Source organism: Pyrenophora tritici-repentis, chromosome 9 (genome assembly GCF_003171515.1).
Source record: "Pyrenophora tritici-repentis strain M4 chromosome 9, whole genome shotgun sequence".
NCBI classification, from domain to species: domain Eukaryota; kingdom Fungi; phylum Ascomycota; class Dothideomycetes; order Pleosporales; family Pleosporaceae; genus Pyrenophora; species Pyrenophora tritici-repentis.
This window is the reverse complement of record NC_089398.1, coordinates 1,430,324-1,447,905: the sequence shown is the minus strand read 5'-3', so window position 1 is coordinate 1,447,905 and position 17,582 is coordinate 1,430,324. Positions and strand designations below refer to the sequence as shown.

Here is a 17,582-nt window from a genome sequence, read left to right as displayed (position 1 = left end):
TAGTGTTAAAACAAATGAAAATTAAATAAAGGGAACGCCGCTCAATGCCACGAAAAGAGGGCAGAGCTTATAGCTGACCAGCAGCTTGTGTGTTCATCGAAACATGTTATCCGTCATCATCATGACCTTCGTTCACCCCATCAACCCCTGCTCATACTTACCCGAAATTATCCAATCGACTTCCCCCTCTTTCCCTTTCCGCACTCGCGCTTGCTGAGTGGCTCGTCGGGGAACACCCATCCGCGAACACGCTTTGCCTCTCTCTTCTCGCCGAGCTGGGGCTTGGGGATCCAGGTGTCCTTCTCCAAGAAGTTTTGCCTGGTCAAGGCTGCGGGGCCGCCGACGTCCATGCGCCATGTGCCCATGCCTTCAAAGGGGTTCTCCTTGGCAAGCATGTGAAGGTACCAGAGAGCAAGGGCGGCGGTGAGTTGGATGTCTCCAGTCTCTGGGTGGGCACCGGAGGTGGAGAGGCGGATGGGAGCAGAGGTCTCTAGGTAGCCGAAGATGGGGACCCCAGTTTGTGCGTTGACGGTTGTGGGGTCGGGGGCGGAGAAGTCGGAGGGGCCACCGCAGCGGACACATAGGAGCTCGATTTCCGTCATGATGAATCCGTAGCGGCAACCGTGTTCGCGCATCACGCGCTGGAGGTGGGCGAGGCCTTGGAGGTAGAGAACTTGCTTGGGAGGTGACTCGCCACGCATGCCGGTGTTCCACTGGTCGTAGCACTTTACGAGACCGACGACGCGACCGCGGCTGTCGCCGAAAATTGTCTTCTCGTAATCAGTGGGGTAGTTGGAGACGAACTCTGGTTGTTGGCGTTGACCGGCAATGGGCTTGATAGCGCGCATGTTCATGTGTGTGGTTCCCTGAGCTACCTTGAGCGCGGCGTTGACCTTGTTCGCGTAGTAGTTTGTGCAGATGTCTTGTAGGGCGGACTCGTTCTCGGGCTGCAGGTTCTGGCGGCAAGGCTGCGGAAGGTAGGTTGCTGGGACGGGGACTTCGAGCAGGGGAAGCACTGAAGGAATGGACTTGATGGTGGTGATGTTGAAGTCCTCCCAGCTGCGGAGGTTGCGAATGTCCCACCAGAAATGGTTGTTGATGCCACGGGGCGCGCTTGTCACGCGGCGAACCAGGGATGGGGAAGGATTAGGAGAAGATAGGTATTCGACCAGAGAAGAGGTCGCTGGGACGTGCTGGAAGCCGTCGAAGTTGACATCTGTGAAGGTAGGGTACTGGACGGCTGGTGCAGCCTCGAATTCCGGGAGGACGAATTCGGGAGTGCATGTCGACGTGAAGCTGGGGATATCTTGAACAGATGAATATGTGGAAGGAAGGGAAGTGACGAGGTTCAGGTTTGAATGAGCCGCGCTGGCAGCAGTGACGTAGCTGGGCATGTTGCGGTAGGTAGGGAAGCCGTACCGGCTGATAACACGCTCGTCTACACTTCCAGCAGAGCCAGATCGGTCATGCCGGGCACGGCTGGCTGAGGTAGAGCGGGATTGCGAGCCCATATACGATGATCGGCGAGGAAGTTCGGGCTGCTGTGCGAATGCGATGGGCGAGTTGAGGGTAGAAAGACTGAAGTCGTACGAAGAGACAGAGACCGGAGAGGTCATGTTGCTGTGGACGTTTTGAACATTGTGACCGAGCGGGCTTGAGCCACGGCGGACCATCGAGGCTGGCCGTGAGTAAGGGCTGTAGGCGTAACCGACACTGGAGCTAGACGTCGTCCTGCGATGTCTGACTGGACCAGTTGTGGGCTCGGCTACTTGGTCTTGTATGCGGACCTTGGGGAGAAGGATAGGTCCATATTGGCGGACTGGCGATCTTGGGGGAGTGGGGCCAGAGAATTGAGGCTCTGGTGATGAGGCTTGCGAGTAGTATGTGATATCTGAACCTACACTCCCCGGGATGTAGTTGTAAGGAGCAGTCGGCGGTGTTGTTTGACGGCTGTACATTTTGAGTATGTGGAAGCTACCAGACTAGACTTATCAGTATATGTGTGTGTGGATTGGTGTGCGAACAAATGACGTACGCTTTAGTGACTGAGAATAACGACGGGAAGAAATTATCGAATAACAATTAATGCAAGAGTCCAGCTCCAATTGTCTAAGACAAGAATAGTGCAGAGAGGTAAAAAAGAAAGAGGGCGAGACAGAGTTGACTCGTTGGGAGGCAGTGCTCTTGATGGAAATACTTTGCAAGTTGAATGGGACTGGTGTATGCGGCACAGACAGACTTCTTATCCTCCCAGTTCCCCGCGTAGACACACGAGAACCAACGCCCACCTCGCGCTAAAACACATGAAACACGATCCATCCAAGGGGCCCGAAGACATGGGCCGGGAGAGAGACATTCTGGCGGTCTGGCGGCAGTATCACAACAGACCCATCGATGACATGCGAGCCTCACAAGGCGTCTGAAACATAGCGTGCCTGCCGCTCGAGTTGGGCGAGTACGTGGCTAGTGAACGACTCTGGCTATTCTATTCTTGATGCGTGGGGTGCTGGAAGCAGTATGGCGGTATAGTTTGGTAGCTTCTCAATGGTCGTCGGTGTAGAAGACGACCCAAAGCGGTAAGCGGGCCAGCACAGCGCTTGCAGATGGGGCGGTTGGATAACGTGAAACCGGCAGTCTCTGCTGTAATACTTTCGGTGAGGGTTTTTTGCTCATGGCGGCAGTTTGAGGCTGGCAGCGCGAAAGAACGAATAGCATGGTCGGAGGTGTTGGACGGTTTAGCGCCAGTTGGCTCGTCCGTGCTCCCCGTCCCGCACGACGTGGGGCAGGTGCAGCCCGTTAAGAGTCATCCAAAGGTCGAAGCGGGATGATTGGACTACAGCTGTCCAACGTTTCGTTTCTAGCCGAAGACATGCGTCTTCCCGCATACCAAGCATGCACAGGAGAGTGACTCACAATGGGCGGAGAGACTGTATTCACGACTATAACACGTCCTGGCCCGACGCTCATACACGGACGCGTTGAACGCGTTGTTGTCAAGCAGCTGGGCCTCCGGGTCTCAGGCCTCGCCCACCTGGTGCGCTGTCCTTTGTAATGCCATGCGTCGTCTCTTCATACACATGCACAGCCCCAGACGTCTTGTGGCCTGGCCTCCCAAGCAGGACCTTTGCCCTTCCGAGAGACAGCGCCAGCGTCCTTGTTGTTCAACGTAGCACGAACCGCATCCTCTCAATGGCTCCACTCCGTCTGCCAATCCAAGCGCTTATGCTCCTACACGTTGCACACGGAAACGCTATCGTGGAGAAATTACCAGCCCTGATCCCACTATACCAATACCGATACTACTACCAGCTGGTCTTCCTTGAGCCTCACGCGCCACTTCCAGCCTTGGTCTGTTAAGCGCCCGCATGCACCCCAACGGGAACTATTAGGTTTGATTACTGTGCCAATTATAGCCCAAACCGGCTTCATAATGGCCGTTAATTGCCTGAAAGCGGGCCTTTAGCGATCAAACCTTCATGGAGCCAGGACTGCTTCAGTGAGCGCTGGGTGCGGATTGGCGCGAGGCTGTACATTTTTCATTTCGCCTTGATGCCCTTTCCGAGAGCCTCATCTGATGTCATGTCATGCGCTGCTCTACGCGCCCATCTCCATAGCCCCAAGACTTCGGCCACCGAACTTCCGAGCTCAGCATGAACTTGCACCCCTTGCGCATGTTACCGCTGGTGTAATTGGGACTCCACCGTCTCGGACCACCACTTCTTCCAGTCTACCACTTGGCGCTTCGTTCGAGCGTCTTCAGCCGCAAAAACCATGGCATGGCTGCGAAATGCCTCTTCAAGGTCGCATCCGAGGTATGCGCGCTGGGCATCGGACGCAGCCATGGCCCCAGACTCCACAGCGTTGACGGCCATGAGGAATTGCCGCGCGAGTCCTTCGTCCCCCCCGCCATGATGCCCGCCTGCCATATGGGGGCTGTGGATTTTGGTTTGCCCTGTCCCGAAATTGTGCACCTTGATGTTGGTGCTGTCGTACTCGATCTCACCTGTGGTGCCGTAGATGCGCCCTCTTCTCTCGCATTGTTTCTCTGTAAAGGCAACCATGTGGAATTGCGCAGTCTTTGCGCCGCGGCCACTCAGAATTGGCCGTCCATCTTCGTCGTTCGCAGTTGGATCATCATCCCAACTGATCGTTACGCACTGATCGTCGCAAACGTCGTTGTTTGACTCCCAGATACATCGACCGAACCATGGCCGTTCTTCGACCTTGGCAACAGGAGTCTCAGTCGTGTAGTCTTCTGCAAGATTTACAAGTAGCTGCTTCGCCGCTTCATCCCTCCCAACTGTCTTGTACATGTCTTCGATCTCGGGATTTACAATATTGACCGGCCATTTCACGTTGCCGGTCTTGACATGTCTCTCAATGTAGATCTTCTTAGCGCTGTAGTCGCAATCTGGCTCATATTTGCAAGAGAGACAATTTGTAGCAGATCCAGCAGCTTTTGGCTTCCTCTCCTTTCGGAAGAACTTGAGTGATCCTGTCGAGGTGACAAACGATGGTAGATGAGGAGTTGCATCCGTTGCGTTTGAGGCTGGTGAACAAAGCATCCACATGAGGAAGTCAATGTCGTGACAAGATTTCGTCAGTAACGAAGGCGCGGTTTTGGACTCCTGTCTCCAGTTGCCCCTACACTGATCAGCATGCTAGCAAAGTCAGAGCATTCATACATACCTCACGTAGCTGTGCGAAAAATGCCACCAACCTATCGGCTCAACGTGTTCAATGCTCATGACATCACCAATAACATTCTCCTCAAGCAGTAGATGTCTGAGCATCATGTTATGTGGTGAGTACCGCAACACATGGCCGATGCCGAAGATCGCCCCCTTAGCATCCTTCAATGCCTTGTACATCCTCATACAACTCTCCAGCCTCGTACTCATCGGCTTCTCACAACAAATATGCAGCCCCAGATCTGCAATCCCACAAACAACTTCTTCATGCATCTCATCAAGCACACAGACAAACACCGTGTTCACTCCCTTCTCCACCGCATGACCAGCTCTTTCCTGCTCCCTTCTTTGTATCTCGTACTCTTTCCATTCATTCCAACCCATGAAACTCTGCCCTCTCTTGCTCTCACCGCTTTCATGGCAGATGAACTTGTTTACAAACACTGTTCGCTTGTATTCGTTGGGCTCACAAACACCTGCGACCATGGCGTTTGAGCAAGACAGTGTCGCTTCAGCGTAAGCATTACCGCGGCTCCCGGCCCCAATGATGAGAATCCTTGGTGGTGCAGGGAAGTCTTGCTTTGCCGCGGCCTGAAGGAAGGTAGTCTCTCCTGGCTCGAGGCTCGGCATGGCGTTTATAGTTGTGTTCAAGGATGAGTCGTGGATGAGTAAGAGGGTGTGTTCTTTCAATCACCTTTTATGTCGGAGAGAGATAGCAAACGAGGGGTAATGTGAGATTCGGCTGCGAGAGTAGTACTAAGTGCACTACCATCACGTTGCATTGCAGGCTACGCTAAGGACGATTGGTAGTGTACACCAATAAGGAAGGCCACGTTGTGGGGTACCAGCCAATGAGATCATTGATGAAAAAGCCACCACGGACGCATACATTAGCTGGGCGGGACACACAAGCCCAGTCTTCTCTAGTGATTGAGAAGTCTTGTTCCTTTCTTAATCCCAACTTGTGCAAGTTTCATGGTTGAACTGTTATTATTTGCGTGGGTAGCTAGTAATGCCTACTTTAGGCCGTCTCGCGTACGAGAATGAAGCAGCCATACCCAGCTCTGATCTATCTCTTGTCCAACTCGTAGAACAGCAAATAAACATCTTTCTGCATGTTCAGAACCTCCGACGTCTTACTCTCTTTGATCTTGTCATCACTAATGCGCCACCATCTATTATGTGTCTTTTTCGACTTTCTCCGTAGAGGATTAGCCTCCGCCATGGATGTTGCCTTTTCTGATGCTCGCTCCTTAAGTGAGCGTATGCTTCTCGTGCGGGATAGCGACTCGCTTCTGTTTCCCGTGTCAGTGGATGCCGTTCTTAGTACAGGATCCGACTCGGAGATTCGAGGTGCCGATGTTGGCGCAGGACCCCGTGATGAGGAAGGTATGTTGTCTTGGGAGGATAGCGAGCGTGTCGACGGAGAGTCGAGATTGGGTGTAGAAGGGGACGGTGAGCCGCGGTCAATACTGTTGGGAAGATTAAGGGCAGAGATCCGTGGACTTTGCATTGCAGATGGTGCTACTGACGGTGCTGCGGACGGATGCGGACTGGCTTGGCGACTGTATGCACCTTCTGTACCAAAGGAAACGGGCGTCGAGAAAGGCAGTCGCTGTACTTGGCGGCGAAAAGACTCGTAATGGCCGCTGTTATGGCTGCCTTTGTGGGTAACCATGCAGAGCAAGCGATAGTTCTTGCGGTGGAGGATCCCACCTAATGGAAGAGCTTCAGGGAAGGCGACCTTGGCCATGTTCTTCGTAGAGGTAGAACCAAACGCAAATGTGGAACGCGACAGGTGTATCGCAAGGACCTTTGGAAACTGTGATATATACATATGGCGCGCTATACGCCGCTTGGGTGCCTGGCTCGAATCAGGGAGCTCCACACCTTCGGGCGGCGTTTCAGGGTCTTCCTCCAATGCCTGTCGAATCTTTGAGATGTCTGATCTTAAACGTTGCTGAAGGTTCGGATTAGTGGCTATTGAAAGCTCATGGTCTTTACTCCTGAGTGCATGCTCGAGCCGACACCGCTCACACTTGAAGTCTTCTATGTACTCAACCTTGAGCATGCCATCAAGACAGGCGTTGAGCGAAGTAGAGGATGCCTGCGGTACGTTCAAGGTCAGGGTGACGAATGTCGATACTGTCGGCTTAGGCTTAAAGTGACAGGTTTGGCACTCGATCTGCGACTCAATCTTGCCCTCAAATGGAAATCCCTCTTCTTCTGCAGATGTTCCGCTCTCTTCAGCCTCATCACCGACTTCGTCGCTACCTGAGCCCTCCGCAGTCACCGCGCCAAACTGGTCCTCACCCTCTCTTCTCCCCGACCCAATATCCCCGTTTGTTGCACCAGTTCCCACGCGCGTGGCCTGCCGTCGAGCCTTGCCACCAGCGTGATATTCGTCGCATAGGCGCTCTGTGACTATCTGGAGGAACTCTTGCGCATCCTGTTGTTGGCGGCTGATGCGGGTCCCAAATGCGCGCTCGAGTGTACGGATGAAGGGTTGGGGAGATATTGTTTTCTTGTGTAACGGGCGTTCGTTGAGCCTGTCGAGAATGTCCTTCAGGCCGTGGGTGAGGATGCCTCTCTGCAGTCCCTCGAGCTTGACTGGCTTCGCAGCAGCAGCAGCAACATCCTGGCTTTCGGGGTCCACATTGTATACTTCAGGGCCGTCGAGGAGCCGCCTATGCGTTTCTCTTATGAGATATATGCGCAAATCGGGTAGACCGGCGAGGGCTTGCAGCACCGAATTGATGAAGCAGTCATTCGCCGCGTTGCTGAGGCCCACTACGCCTTTCTTCTTGCTACTAGCTGCATTTGCATCGTCGTCCAAGAAGTAGGTCGGGCCAAATACATAGACCAGTGTAATGGCGGCGAGTGAGGCGCCTGCAGCGTAGGTTGCAATTGTAAGGGGCTTCTCAGGCATTTCCAAGGTTTGCGGCGCCTGTCACTTCCGCGACCGCGGGATTGGACGGAGGTTTGGGGTCGTGTACGGTGGTGTCGCGAATGCTGTACTCGGTCGTGCTAAGGTTGTGCGGCAAGTGTAATATGAGTAAGCCGTAGAGGAGAACTGGCTGCGGCAGATGCCATTGTCTGACTGCTGCCCAGTATGGGATACTGCGCTGGCCGTCACTTGTCGTTTGCTCGTGAGGCGGACGCAAAGTATGCCGAGCCCGGCCACTGGCGTCTTCCGCCTCCGTCGCACCCCCGGGTGTCATAAAATACTTGACATCCAGTGTAAAAAGGCCACTGTAGTCTCCAAACACGCCTACTAGGTGCTGCTTACCCACACTGTCAAGTATTTCATGACACGCGCAATGGCTTCGTTTAGGGGCTCAGCGCTGCTTCCACAGTGCACATCATGTATACGGAGAGTTACACGGCAAAACCTCGACGCCTGGGGCCCGCAGCAGACGCGAAACATCTCCAAGAAAGCCAAAGAGGCGGAGCGCAACATTATCGTGAAACTGCTCAAAGATGTGCCAAGATTTGGCCGCGCAGGTACGATGCATTGGTTGTGGGAGCTTGCCCCCAACAGCTACCACAGCGACTACAACCACCACCAATCGACCACGGCAGCTCACATGGCTAATAATGCAAAGGCTCCTATGTCCCGCTCAACCCCTCCCTTATGCGCAATCGCTGGTTTCCGGCACGCGTCGCCGACTATGTCCCCGCTACCCAGTTGAAGCAGCTCAAGGCACAGGATGCTGACATGGCGCGAGACTTCGCCTTTGGCGTAAGGGCAAACTTGGAGGAGGTGGAGGAAGAGGAGGAAGATCACATGGGGCAGCGGAAGCAATACGTACGGCCGATCGAGATTGCTGTGCTCAGTGTATGGTCCTTCATCCCATCGCCGGAAACATGCATACTAACAACAACAGCCTGAGCGATCCATGGAGCTCTTAGACACTTTCGTCCCGCCCACAATCGACTTCTACCGCCAGCGAATCGAACAAGAAAGCCAGCCGAGAGCGCGAATGGGGGCATCGGGAGCAGCAGACATTCTGACTGCAGTCGCCATGAGCAAGGCCAAGTCATCTCCAGATGCTATATATGGCTCTGTATCAAGTGCAGATCTTGTATCGACTATTAGGGGAGCGCTGGCGCATAACGACGAGGCAGCCCGCGTGATATTGAATGAGGCCGATGTCAAGTTCCTATCCGGACACGAGGAGGGAGACCCGTCGCGTGTAAAGCAATTAGGCACATTCAAGGCCGAGATTCGGCTGCCCGGTTCACAGGAGGCTTTGGTAAGAAACATCCGAATCCGCGCGAAGGAAATGGGAGCTTGAGACTACACCGCCGGCCTCGCCACGGTCACGAGCCGCTATGTTCCGGTGAGGTCCAGCACCTCGGGACATATCTTGGGCCCCTATACAGCCACAGCTGCTGAAATCCCGCACCTTGCAAACAGTGGCTAACGCCTCAATAACAATCACGATATCCCACTTGCATTTTCAATTGTCGTCAATGTGATTTCATTGGTGGGACCCTGACATGCTGTCGTCGCATCCAGGGTAGACCTGATGCGGAGCTGATGAAATGACACCACTGGCGCGGTCGGTAATAGAAGGCGCAAGTAGGAAAAGTTAGCGTTTTGCGGCGAGACTCGGACAACAGGTTACTTGTGGATGCCATCATATGTGGTTGAGCTACGGCATGGCACGAGAAAAAAGAGCCCACTTTAGTTCCGCGATGCCGAGCAAAGCGGCCCCGCCATGACTTCAGAGCGCGGCCGTGAAGCATGCCGGTGTAGCATATCAGCTGTGTTAGTGAGGCGGGTTCGGTGCGCATGCGCTGTGAGGAGAACAACTGAGGAAACTGAGATTGCAACGCAAGTGGGTTTGTCTTCTCAACGTATGCAGCATTAACCACTAGCTGCTGCTGTATTTTCGCTAGACTTGCTGCCATATCCGCGCGGTTTGAGTTGTGGTGAGGGACGTAACGTCACTGCTGCGGTCATTGCACGGTTAGCGGGGTTATTCTGTGGTTCCACCCTTGAACCTACCCCACTACCAGTTTGAACTTTACTAGAAAGCTGAACCATCTCACATCGAAAGCTCTCTCACACCACAATTCATCCACTGTATCCTCGCTCCTCAGAATACATCCAATCTACGAATACAGCAATCATCATGGTTCAAGCTTCTGAAGTTCTCTCTCGCAAGGTATGTCAATTCCGATGCTCGCCCATAGGGCTGAAGCTGATGTATAACAGACTGGCGTGATCGTCGGCGACGACGTCTACGCTCTGTTCAAGCACGCCCAGTCGGAAGGCTACGCCATCCCAGCCATCAATGTTACCTCTTCTTCGACCGTCGTTGCATCTCTCGAGGCTGCCCGGGATTCCAAGTCGCCCATTATGTTAGTATACCTCCGCCGTTTAGCAAACTTCGACTGACAACCACTTTGCCTCCAAATGTCACAGGGCGGAGCTGCTTACTTTGCGGGTAAGGGCGTAGACAACAAGGATCAATCTGCTAGTAGTAAGTAACGCTGCTGTTTGAACTGCTTGCAAAAAATGCTGAGTTTTGGAAAAAGTTCAGGGAGCCATTGCGGGTGCCCACTACATTCGCGCCATTGCGCCTGCTTACGGGATTCCTGTAATCCTACACACAGATCATTGCGCCAAGTAAGTTGCACGCACTTGTCGAAGCGTGATATTGTTCTCTTGAAGTATGCGGTCTAACACTTCACAGGAAGCTCCTCCCCTGGTTGGACGGCATGATGGACGCAGACGAGGCGTATTTCAAGGAGAAGGGCGAGCCTCTGTTCTCCAGCCACATGATCGATCTCTCCGAAGAGCCAAAGGAGTGGAATATCGCGACCACGAAGAAGTACCTCCAGCGAGCTGCGCCTATGAAGCAGCTGATCGAGATGGAGATCGGCATCACCGGTGGTGAAGAGGACGGCGTGAACAATGAGAGCGTTGACAACAACTCACTCTACACTCAGCCAGAGGATATCTTTGAGATTTACAAGGAGCTTTCAGCTGTTTCGCCTCTGTTCTCCATCGCCGCAGGCTTTGGAAACGGTAAGCCACTTCCACTTTCACCCACCTTCCAAATCTTCCAAATCTTCCACAACTTATCCCAGACCACTTCCACACACATTCAACAGCATTATTATACATTACTGACGCTTTATCAACAGTACATGGCGTGTATAAGCCGGGCAATGTAAGCTTGAAGCCAGAATTGCTCCAAAAGGGACGTCTCTCTATCGTGTATGATTTCTTGAGGCTAACAGCGTGTAGCACCAGCAATACGTCAAGGACCAGACCAAGTCCAAAGATGACAAGCCAGTCTTCCTCGTCTTCCACGGTAAGCCTTTGCAGGACAGATGACTTGCGGGTCTCATACTGACTCGATACAGGCGGCAGCGGTAGCTCTGTCGACGAGTTCCGTCAGGCTATCTCCTACGGTGTGGTGAAGGTGAACCTAGACACTGATGTGAGTACTCTCTGAGTCCAGCTTGTATCCGCTCCTATACTAACTTCCAACTCCACAGATGCAATGGGCATACCTTTCCGGAATCCGGGACTACATCCAATCCAAGTCCGGCTACCTCCAGACACAAGTCGGCAACCCCGATGGCGAAGACAAGCCCAACAAGAAGTACTACGACCCTCGTGTCTGGGTTCGTGAGGGCGAGAAGACTATGTCACAGCGCATCAAGACTGCTCTTGAGGACTTCCACGCCGCCGGCAAGGCCTAAGAAGCCTCTGAAGTGCTTGGCTCGACATTGAAACCGATCACTGAGGGAAGGCGTTTGCGGATGTATATGAGACAACGACGAGCATTGGTTTGGAGAGATGGTGTCCCTGTGATGAGATTGGCAAGTGTATCATGTATATGAGTCTTGGAATTCCTAAGATCATAGGGGAACACAAACACAAATAATGAATAAAATTCTCCAACATCCTCTCAGATGACGCAATAAGACTTGCACGTTGCAGTGATATCGATCATGTTTTTGCCGGCTTCATTTATCAGGTTACTATGGATTGACGAACATAATAAATCACGGCAGTTTTGTGTCTGACTAGGATTTGACAGCATGTACAACTGTCGCAGCGGAATTGCGGAGCAGTTGGAAGCGCAGTAATGACGTGGAGCTAGTCGCGATAGACATAAATAACTGCACGCACTCGATAGTGCGCTACGGCGTAAACATCCAGCCATGTAAACCTCTGACAGGTCATCGTTGGTTCATGGCAAGTATTTGTCGTATCATCATGTATTACATAGCGAACTGCAAGTCATGGTTCGAAGATAGCGAGTCCTAGCTCGGTTCAGCCCTACCGGGAATCCTGCATTGCCAAGCATGACATCACATCTCTACGACTATGTCACAATGCCCTTTCCTAACTAGAAACAATCAACGAAAATCATGGCAGAGCAGGTCGCGTGGCAGCTGCCATGAGAGATAGATAAATATCGCCTTCCTTTCGCTTCCTTTACCAAACCTTCGGTCACAAAACCTCACACATCAATTTCTGTGCCTACGCCTACATCTACCCAAACGAAGAGACGATAATTTGTAACTTGTACCTTGTACCCTACATATATCACAATGACTGGTACACACTCCGGAAGCGGACTTGGCGACTCTATTCGTAAAGGCGTCGGCATGATCCATGTGAGTTCAGGGTTTATCCTCGGATTGGACCCCCGACTGACACTTCTCAGGGCACTGGCGAAGCCATCCGTGGTAATGCAATGTCCATGGTCGATGAAGCGACCGGCGACAAGTCGAGTGCAGCAAAGAACCAAGCCATTGCCGACAAGGGCGTCAACGAATGGGATCAAGGCTACCGTGGCCACGCCACGAGCGCTGGCGTTACTCCCGCCGACACCGACCGCGAACGCATGAACACGACCAATACCACGTCAACCAACTACGGCTCGCACAACTCAAACATTGGCAACAAGATCGACCCAAGATACGACTCCGACATGGATCACAGAGGAACTGCAACTGGCTCCGCCAATCACGGACCACACTCGACAAACGTTAGCAACAAGCTCGATCCTCGTGTCGACTCGGATGCTGACCACCGTTCTCACCCTACATCCACTGTCGGCGGTACGGGCTACCAGACACTTAGATAGATTGCACAGCTCTAGCACCTCAACATCAATATACCCTTTCCGTCGTATATCCTGTTCGCTTTCCCTTTCTTTTACTGACGTATTAGCTCATCTTCGTTCTTCCTATATCACTACGCAGACCGATGGCGTTGGTGAGTGCGGGCATTCTCAAAAATCGCATAACCCTTTAGCTTCAAAGGCTGAAGATCCTATGGTGTATGTAGATGGCTAATACCGTCTAGACGAGGAAGATCCCATCTGGGACCCTTCATCTGAGGGCCCGTACAAAGCACACGAATACCAGCATGGGCCAAACCCACCTCATGAGCATCGTGGCTCGATTACCGATACTCCGAGCCTAAAGCCAGCCAACAAGCTCGATCCAATTTTCCATGCAGGTCCTGATGAGGAATCGATGAAGTACACAGATCACCCCGACATCCACCGCCTCCGCGGTTCGATAAGTGGTGCTTCTGGTCTCGCAGCTGCCCAGAAGCTTGATCCTCCCGAGAAAGTACTAGCACGTGTTCCAGATGAAGTCAAAACCCGCGGTCCGGGCTACGCCCAACCAGACCCAATCTACCATCAACCAAAGCCTGCCCATAAGAACAGCGTTCTGAATATGCTTGATCCTGATGCCAGTTCAGAACAGCATCCTCTACGTAATCGAGCCGCTAAAGAGTATGAAGTCAGCCACAAGAACACCTCGCACTCAGAACCGACACGTTACTCCCCAGACACGGATGATGATCTAGAGCCCCAGTCTCGTCGACGAAGTCGTAAGTCGGAGTTCTTATAGGTAATACGCTATATCACAAATACCCGCATATTACCAGTTGGGTTGGCGAGTATTGGATCAAGTTTGACTCTCTTGTGTGCCGCCTGCTGATATGATGGGACCTCATAGAGCCAAACGTTGATCCCACCGGAGAACCAAAGATGATAAGCGAGCTCAGATCAACAGCGACTGTCTACAAGAATAATTTCTTGAGGCTGCTCGACCCGAAGGTGGACCGCCACCCAGCAAGGAAGTCAAGGAAGAGTGAGTCTCAAGAGATTTGATGCATAGACGGTAGTCTGGAGTGATATGGGGCTTGTTTAGCATGTATTAGTTGGGTCGTACTAGGGTGGCTACCTAATACTCAATAGCATGATACATTAATAACCTATGTGTTTGGATCGTGGTTGTGTAATCCGTACTGAGCAGTGACGATACTGTTCAATATGCACATTTGGAGAGCTGACCGGGAAGGAAGAGACATGGCATACACGAAGGTCATGTTAAAGTCTCATATTCTACCACGGCTTTATACACGACGCTTTTGTTTTCAAGACAGCTTGACCATTCATACATGTGTTCGCCAGACCGCTTCCGCCACAAAGGGGAAGAAAAAGCATGGAGGTCTTGTGTACCTCAGTGTGCAATCAAAAACAGTCGGTCAAGTCAAGATAGTCGGTATATATTCTTCACACACCGGAATGATTACTTGGAATATCAGCTTATCGGGGGACACAAGCATAACCAGCCATGACTAGTGCTTTGGGGAAACAAGGACACAGAACCATGTGAAAAGGCAGTAAGAGCGTTTTAGAGCCGCAGACATGTAATCCCATCTCTTGTTCTGTGTAAGATGGAGGAGAGCGGGAATCCATAGTACATGCAAGCCTGGTTTTCAGGACAAGCTTTAGTGTGAAGACGGGCGGAAAGGAGGATGAGAAATTTCGCTCCAGGCGTAAATTTTGTTGTCGCGATTTCTCATATATGTATACACAGAAATTGTTTACTGATAATTCCAGCGTCTATGAATGTTTGGTCCGTTTTTGTAATAGGTTGAAATAGGCTTGGTCTGGAGGATTCCGTCATACATTGGATGTGGTTCTTTTTTGAACTCCAGAATTGTGATATTCGGGTAAAGATAATCCGCTCTATCTGATGGAAAGAGCGGGAAAGAGGGAGAAAACAGGACATCGTTCTTACAGCAGTGTGTTTTGAAAAGCACAACTCCACACATTTTCGGTCTCATATATCATATTCAACGTCCAATTTTAGAAAAATGAAATGTAGTGGGAGAAAAAGAGGAAAATCCGAACATTAAGCTGTCGTAGTAACTATTTTAGAGAGGGATGCTTGACACATCTTGTCGGCGCGTTCTGGTTTTGAGCGCGTATGGTTTATTCGAGTGTGTGTAGAAGGAAGGGAGGGAGAAAGAGTTGAGGAGTCTATATAGACATAGGGGCAGTCCAGTCCAGTGCATTAGAAGAATACAATGATACTTTTTTTAGGGTTTGAGAGGAATGAAAATGGATCGGAACCATGAAAGACTGCGTTGGCTTTTTTTGTACGCGGATAATTAGTCACGTCCACCGTCGCAAAAGACATCGGGGTGTACTGTTTTTGTTTTATATTCCTAGTGATGCCATGCAATTTTAGAGGAATACGAGAAATGAGGAATGTCCAGAGCAAAGTTTCCATGATATCGATCTACTTTCCTGTTTTATTTATGGAACGGAGCAGGAGAGTACGTGGTAAGCTTGTCACAACAATTTTTGTCCCCGGACATCTAACCATGCCATGATGATTTTAGTAAAATACTCATTTATCAGAATGGAGGAGAAGGATAAGAAGAATTTTGAGAGAACAGAGAAGCTCAAAGTTGAACCGGTCAACATGTGGCCGATATATGATGTTTTTATCCAAAGGTCACAGAGGAGAAAAGACTCCATAAGATGCTTCAGTACAATTTTTAGTGCGCACAAATATCCACTGTTATTGTCGGCATACACACGGTGTGTCGCCTAATAAGGCCCAATGTACCGCCTCGATCCTACTTCGGCCCAACTCGGACCCAACGTTATGTATACCTTCGTAGCCCCCACATTCGTAGAATCATCATACACCAGAATACCAATACACAAGATTACCTTAGCTACTGTTATTCACCGTACGATCGTACAAGGCCTTCCAACAGTTATCCTCCCCTTTTTTAATAAGTAACATTTTTTAGAAAATAAAATAACACAGTGAAGAAGAAGAGAAGTCCAATAAACAAAGCCGACATTTTATACACGGCCAACATTGTTGTCAGCCACATAGTCCGCGATCCTCGACGCCTCCTACACGTACACAAACACATTACGACCACGACCACCCAACAACACCACGACAAGAACTTCACCGTCTTTCTTCCAACCAACGGCCCGCGCACCCTCCCCCCCATCCGCATCCGCCGCATCCGCCGCCGCCATCCGTCCTCTCAAACCCCCAAATTACGCAATCGCAAAAACTACCCAAACGAGAACGATGATCTTAACCAAGAAGAAACCCTCCCAACAGGTAGGTATGTAACCATGTACGTAAAGCATAATCTCGGAATATAATACCGGCCATTTAGATTTCCAATAGTGTGCTTACCTCACTTTATGTTTTGCCCGCCGGAAGTTCCGGTATACTTACTTACGACAATACGTTAGGTACGTGCGGTACGGTACGGTATGTACGGAGGTGCCTTTCAAAAGTTTTGTCTGACGCTAATCTCGGTGCTTTAGCGCAACTCTTCTTGGCGTAACTCCCCACCTTTGAGCTGAGCTGTTAATTAGTCGTAGTCATCTATCTACTATGGCTCCTAATACTGATTCTTATACCCGCACCTTGATTGTAACATTGAAGTCACCTCCTGTTGGCAAGTTAACGTTACAGATCTTAGAGCTGACTAGTGTCAATCCACGTACAGTCGATCGTATCTATAGTAGAGCTATCGCTGCTGGCTTTGAGCCAAACGTCCTCCCTCTCAAGATCCTCCTACACCACGTTCAGGATGCCTCTCGCTCTGGTAGACCTGCTAAGCAGATAGAAGAGGTGAAGGAGTAGATATTCCAACAAGTACGACGCGATAGACATGGACGAGAGAAGACCTGCGCTGATGTTGCCAGTGGGCTCAGTCTTAAAGGAGTCGAAATCTCTGCCTCTACCGTCTGGAGGGTATTGAGAGAAGCAGGATACAAGAAGACCAAGCCAACGAGGAAGCCTAGGTTGACACAGGAGATGAGGAGTGCTCGTCTTAAGTGGGCGATCGACCATAGAGACTGGACGTTGGAGCACTAGAAGAATGTTATCTGGACAGACGAGACGTCTGTAGTGATCAACCACTGACGTGGAGGCTATAGGATCTGGAGGAGAGCAGACGAGAGAGTAGTTAAGAGCTGTATCCGTGAGAGGTGGAAGGGATACTCTAAGTTTATGTTCTGGGGCTGCTTCTCGTACGATAAGAAAGGTCTATGCTATATCTACCAGCCAGAGACGAAGGCAGAGAGAGAGGATGCTGCTTGTCGGATTGAGCAGCTGAACGCTAAGCTTAAGCCTCTATAGAGAGAGGAATGGGAGCTGTTAGAGTCTATGAGGAGGACAGGGCTGCGCAATAAGCGTGGCAGGAAACCTTAATAGAGATGGACAGAGAAGACAGGCAAGCTGGTGCGTACGTCTAGAGGTGGTATAGACTAGTGGAGATATCAGACCTGCGTTCTAATCCCAAAGCTAATTCCTTTCGCTAAAGAGTGCCTCTAAGATAGACCTCAGACTGTCGTAATAGAGGATAAGGCACCTAGCCACGCCCACCACTATCAGAGTATGGTCTATCGCCTGCACGATGTTGAGAGACGACTCTGGTGTGGTAACTCGCCAGACTGTAACTGTATTGAGCCATGCTGGTTCTATATGAAGAGAGACTACAAAGAAAGGAGCTCCGCAGCAGACTCCGCAACAATCAATCGGATCGGCATGATTGATTCCTATCTA

General features: G+C 51.2%; 8 protein-coding genes across 8 annotated transcripts; 5 read left to right on the top strand and 3 right to left on the bottom strand.

Moving 5' to 3' along the window:
- Positions 1-167: 167 nt before the first annotated feature.
- Positions 168-1,958, bottom strand: PtrM4_149300 (Herpes-BLLF1 multi-domain protein; the record flags this gene model as incomplete). The annotated part of the gene is made up of 1 exon (XM_066109987.1): positions 168-1,958. One exon carries the CDS (start codon positions 1,956-1,958, stop codon positions 168-170), a length of 1,791 nt encoding a protein of 596 aa, XP_065959970.1.
- A 1,716-nt stretch (positions 1,959-3,674) lies between these two features.
- PtrM4_149290 (GFO-IDH-MocA multi-domain protein) lies at positions 3,675-5,321 on the bottom strand (the record flags this gene model as incomplete). Its single annotated transcript, XM_001938608.2, has 2 exons — positions 3,675-4,644; positions 4,690-5,321. The coding sequence occupies 2 exons, from the start codon at positions 5,319-5,321 to the stop codon at positions 3,675-3,677; spliced, it is 1,602 nt and encodes a 533-aa protein (XP_001938643.2).
- A 439-nt stretch (positions 5,322-5,760) lies between these two features.
- Positions 5,761-7,620, bottom strand: PtrM4_149280 (UBP5, Ubiquitin C-terminal hydrolase; the record flags this gene model as incomplete). The annotated part of the gene is made up of 1 exon (XM_001938609.1): positions 5,761-7,620. One exon carries the CDS (start codon positions 7,618-7,620, stop codon positions 5,761-5,763), a length of 1,860 nt encoding a protein of 619 aa, XP_001938644.1.
- A 391-nt stretch (positions 7,621-8,011) lies between these two features.
- PtrM4_149270 (RplI, Ribosomal protein L9) lies at positions 8,012-8,989 on the top strand (the record flags this gene model as incomplete). The annotated part of the gene is made up of 3 exons (XM_066109986.1): positions 8,012-8,195; positions 8,297-8,433; positions 8,579-8,989. The coding sequence occupies 3 exons, from the start codon at positions 8,012-8,014 to the stop codon at positions 8,987-8,989; spliced, it is 732 nt and encodes a 243-aa protein (XP_065959969.1).
- An 843-nt stretch (positions 8,990-9,832) lies between these two features.
- PtrM4_149260 (Fba, Fructose-tagatose bisphosphate aldolase) lies at positions 9,833-11,414 on the top strand (the record flags this gene model as incomplete). Its single annotated transcript, XM_066109985.1, has 9 exons — positions 9,833-9,865; positions 9,916-10,065; positions 10,126-10,183; positions 10,239-10,329; positions 10,397-10,731; positions 10,851-10,876; positions 10,954-11,020; positions 11,073-11,149; positions 11,208-11,414. The coding sequence occupies 9 exons, from the start codon at positions 9,833-9,835 to the stop codon at positions 11,412-11,414; spliced, it is 1,044 nt and encodes a 347-aa protein (XP_065959968.1).
- An 858-nt stretch (positions 11,415-12,272) lies between these two features.
- PtrM4_149250 (uncharacterized protein) lies at positions 12,273-12,811 on the top strand (the record flags this gene model as incomplete). The annotated part of the gene is made up of 2 exons (XM_066109984.1): positions 12,273-12,338; positions 12,389-12,811. The coding sequence occupies 2 exons, from the start codon at positions 12,273-12,275 to the stop codon at positions 12,809-12,811; spliced, it is 489 nt and encodes a 162-aa protein (XP_065959967.1).
- Positions 12,812-13,205: 394 nt separating this feature from the next.
- On the top strand, positions 13,206-13,852 carry PtrM4_149240 (uncharacterized protein; the record flags this gene model as incomplete). Its single annotated transcript, XM_066109983.1, has 2 exons — positions 13,206-13,569; positions 13,698-13,852. The coding sequence occupies 2 exons, from the start codon at positions 13,206-13,208 to the stop codon at positions 13,850-13,852; spliced, it is 519 nt and encodes a 172-aa protein (XP_065959966.1).
- Positions 13,853-16,406: 2,554 nt separating this feature from the next.
- PtrM4_149230 (uncharacterized protein) lies at positions 16,407-17,156 on the top strand (the record flags this gene model as incomplete). The annotated part of the gene is made up of 3 exons (XM_066109982.1): positions 16,407-16,654; positions 16,721-16,879; positions 16,955-17,156. The coding sequence occupies 3 exons, from the start codon at positions 16,407-16,409 to the stop codon at positions 17,154-17,156; spliced, it is 609 nt and encodes a 202-aa protein (XP_065959965.1).
- Positions 17,157-17,582: the final 426 nt, after the last annotated feature.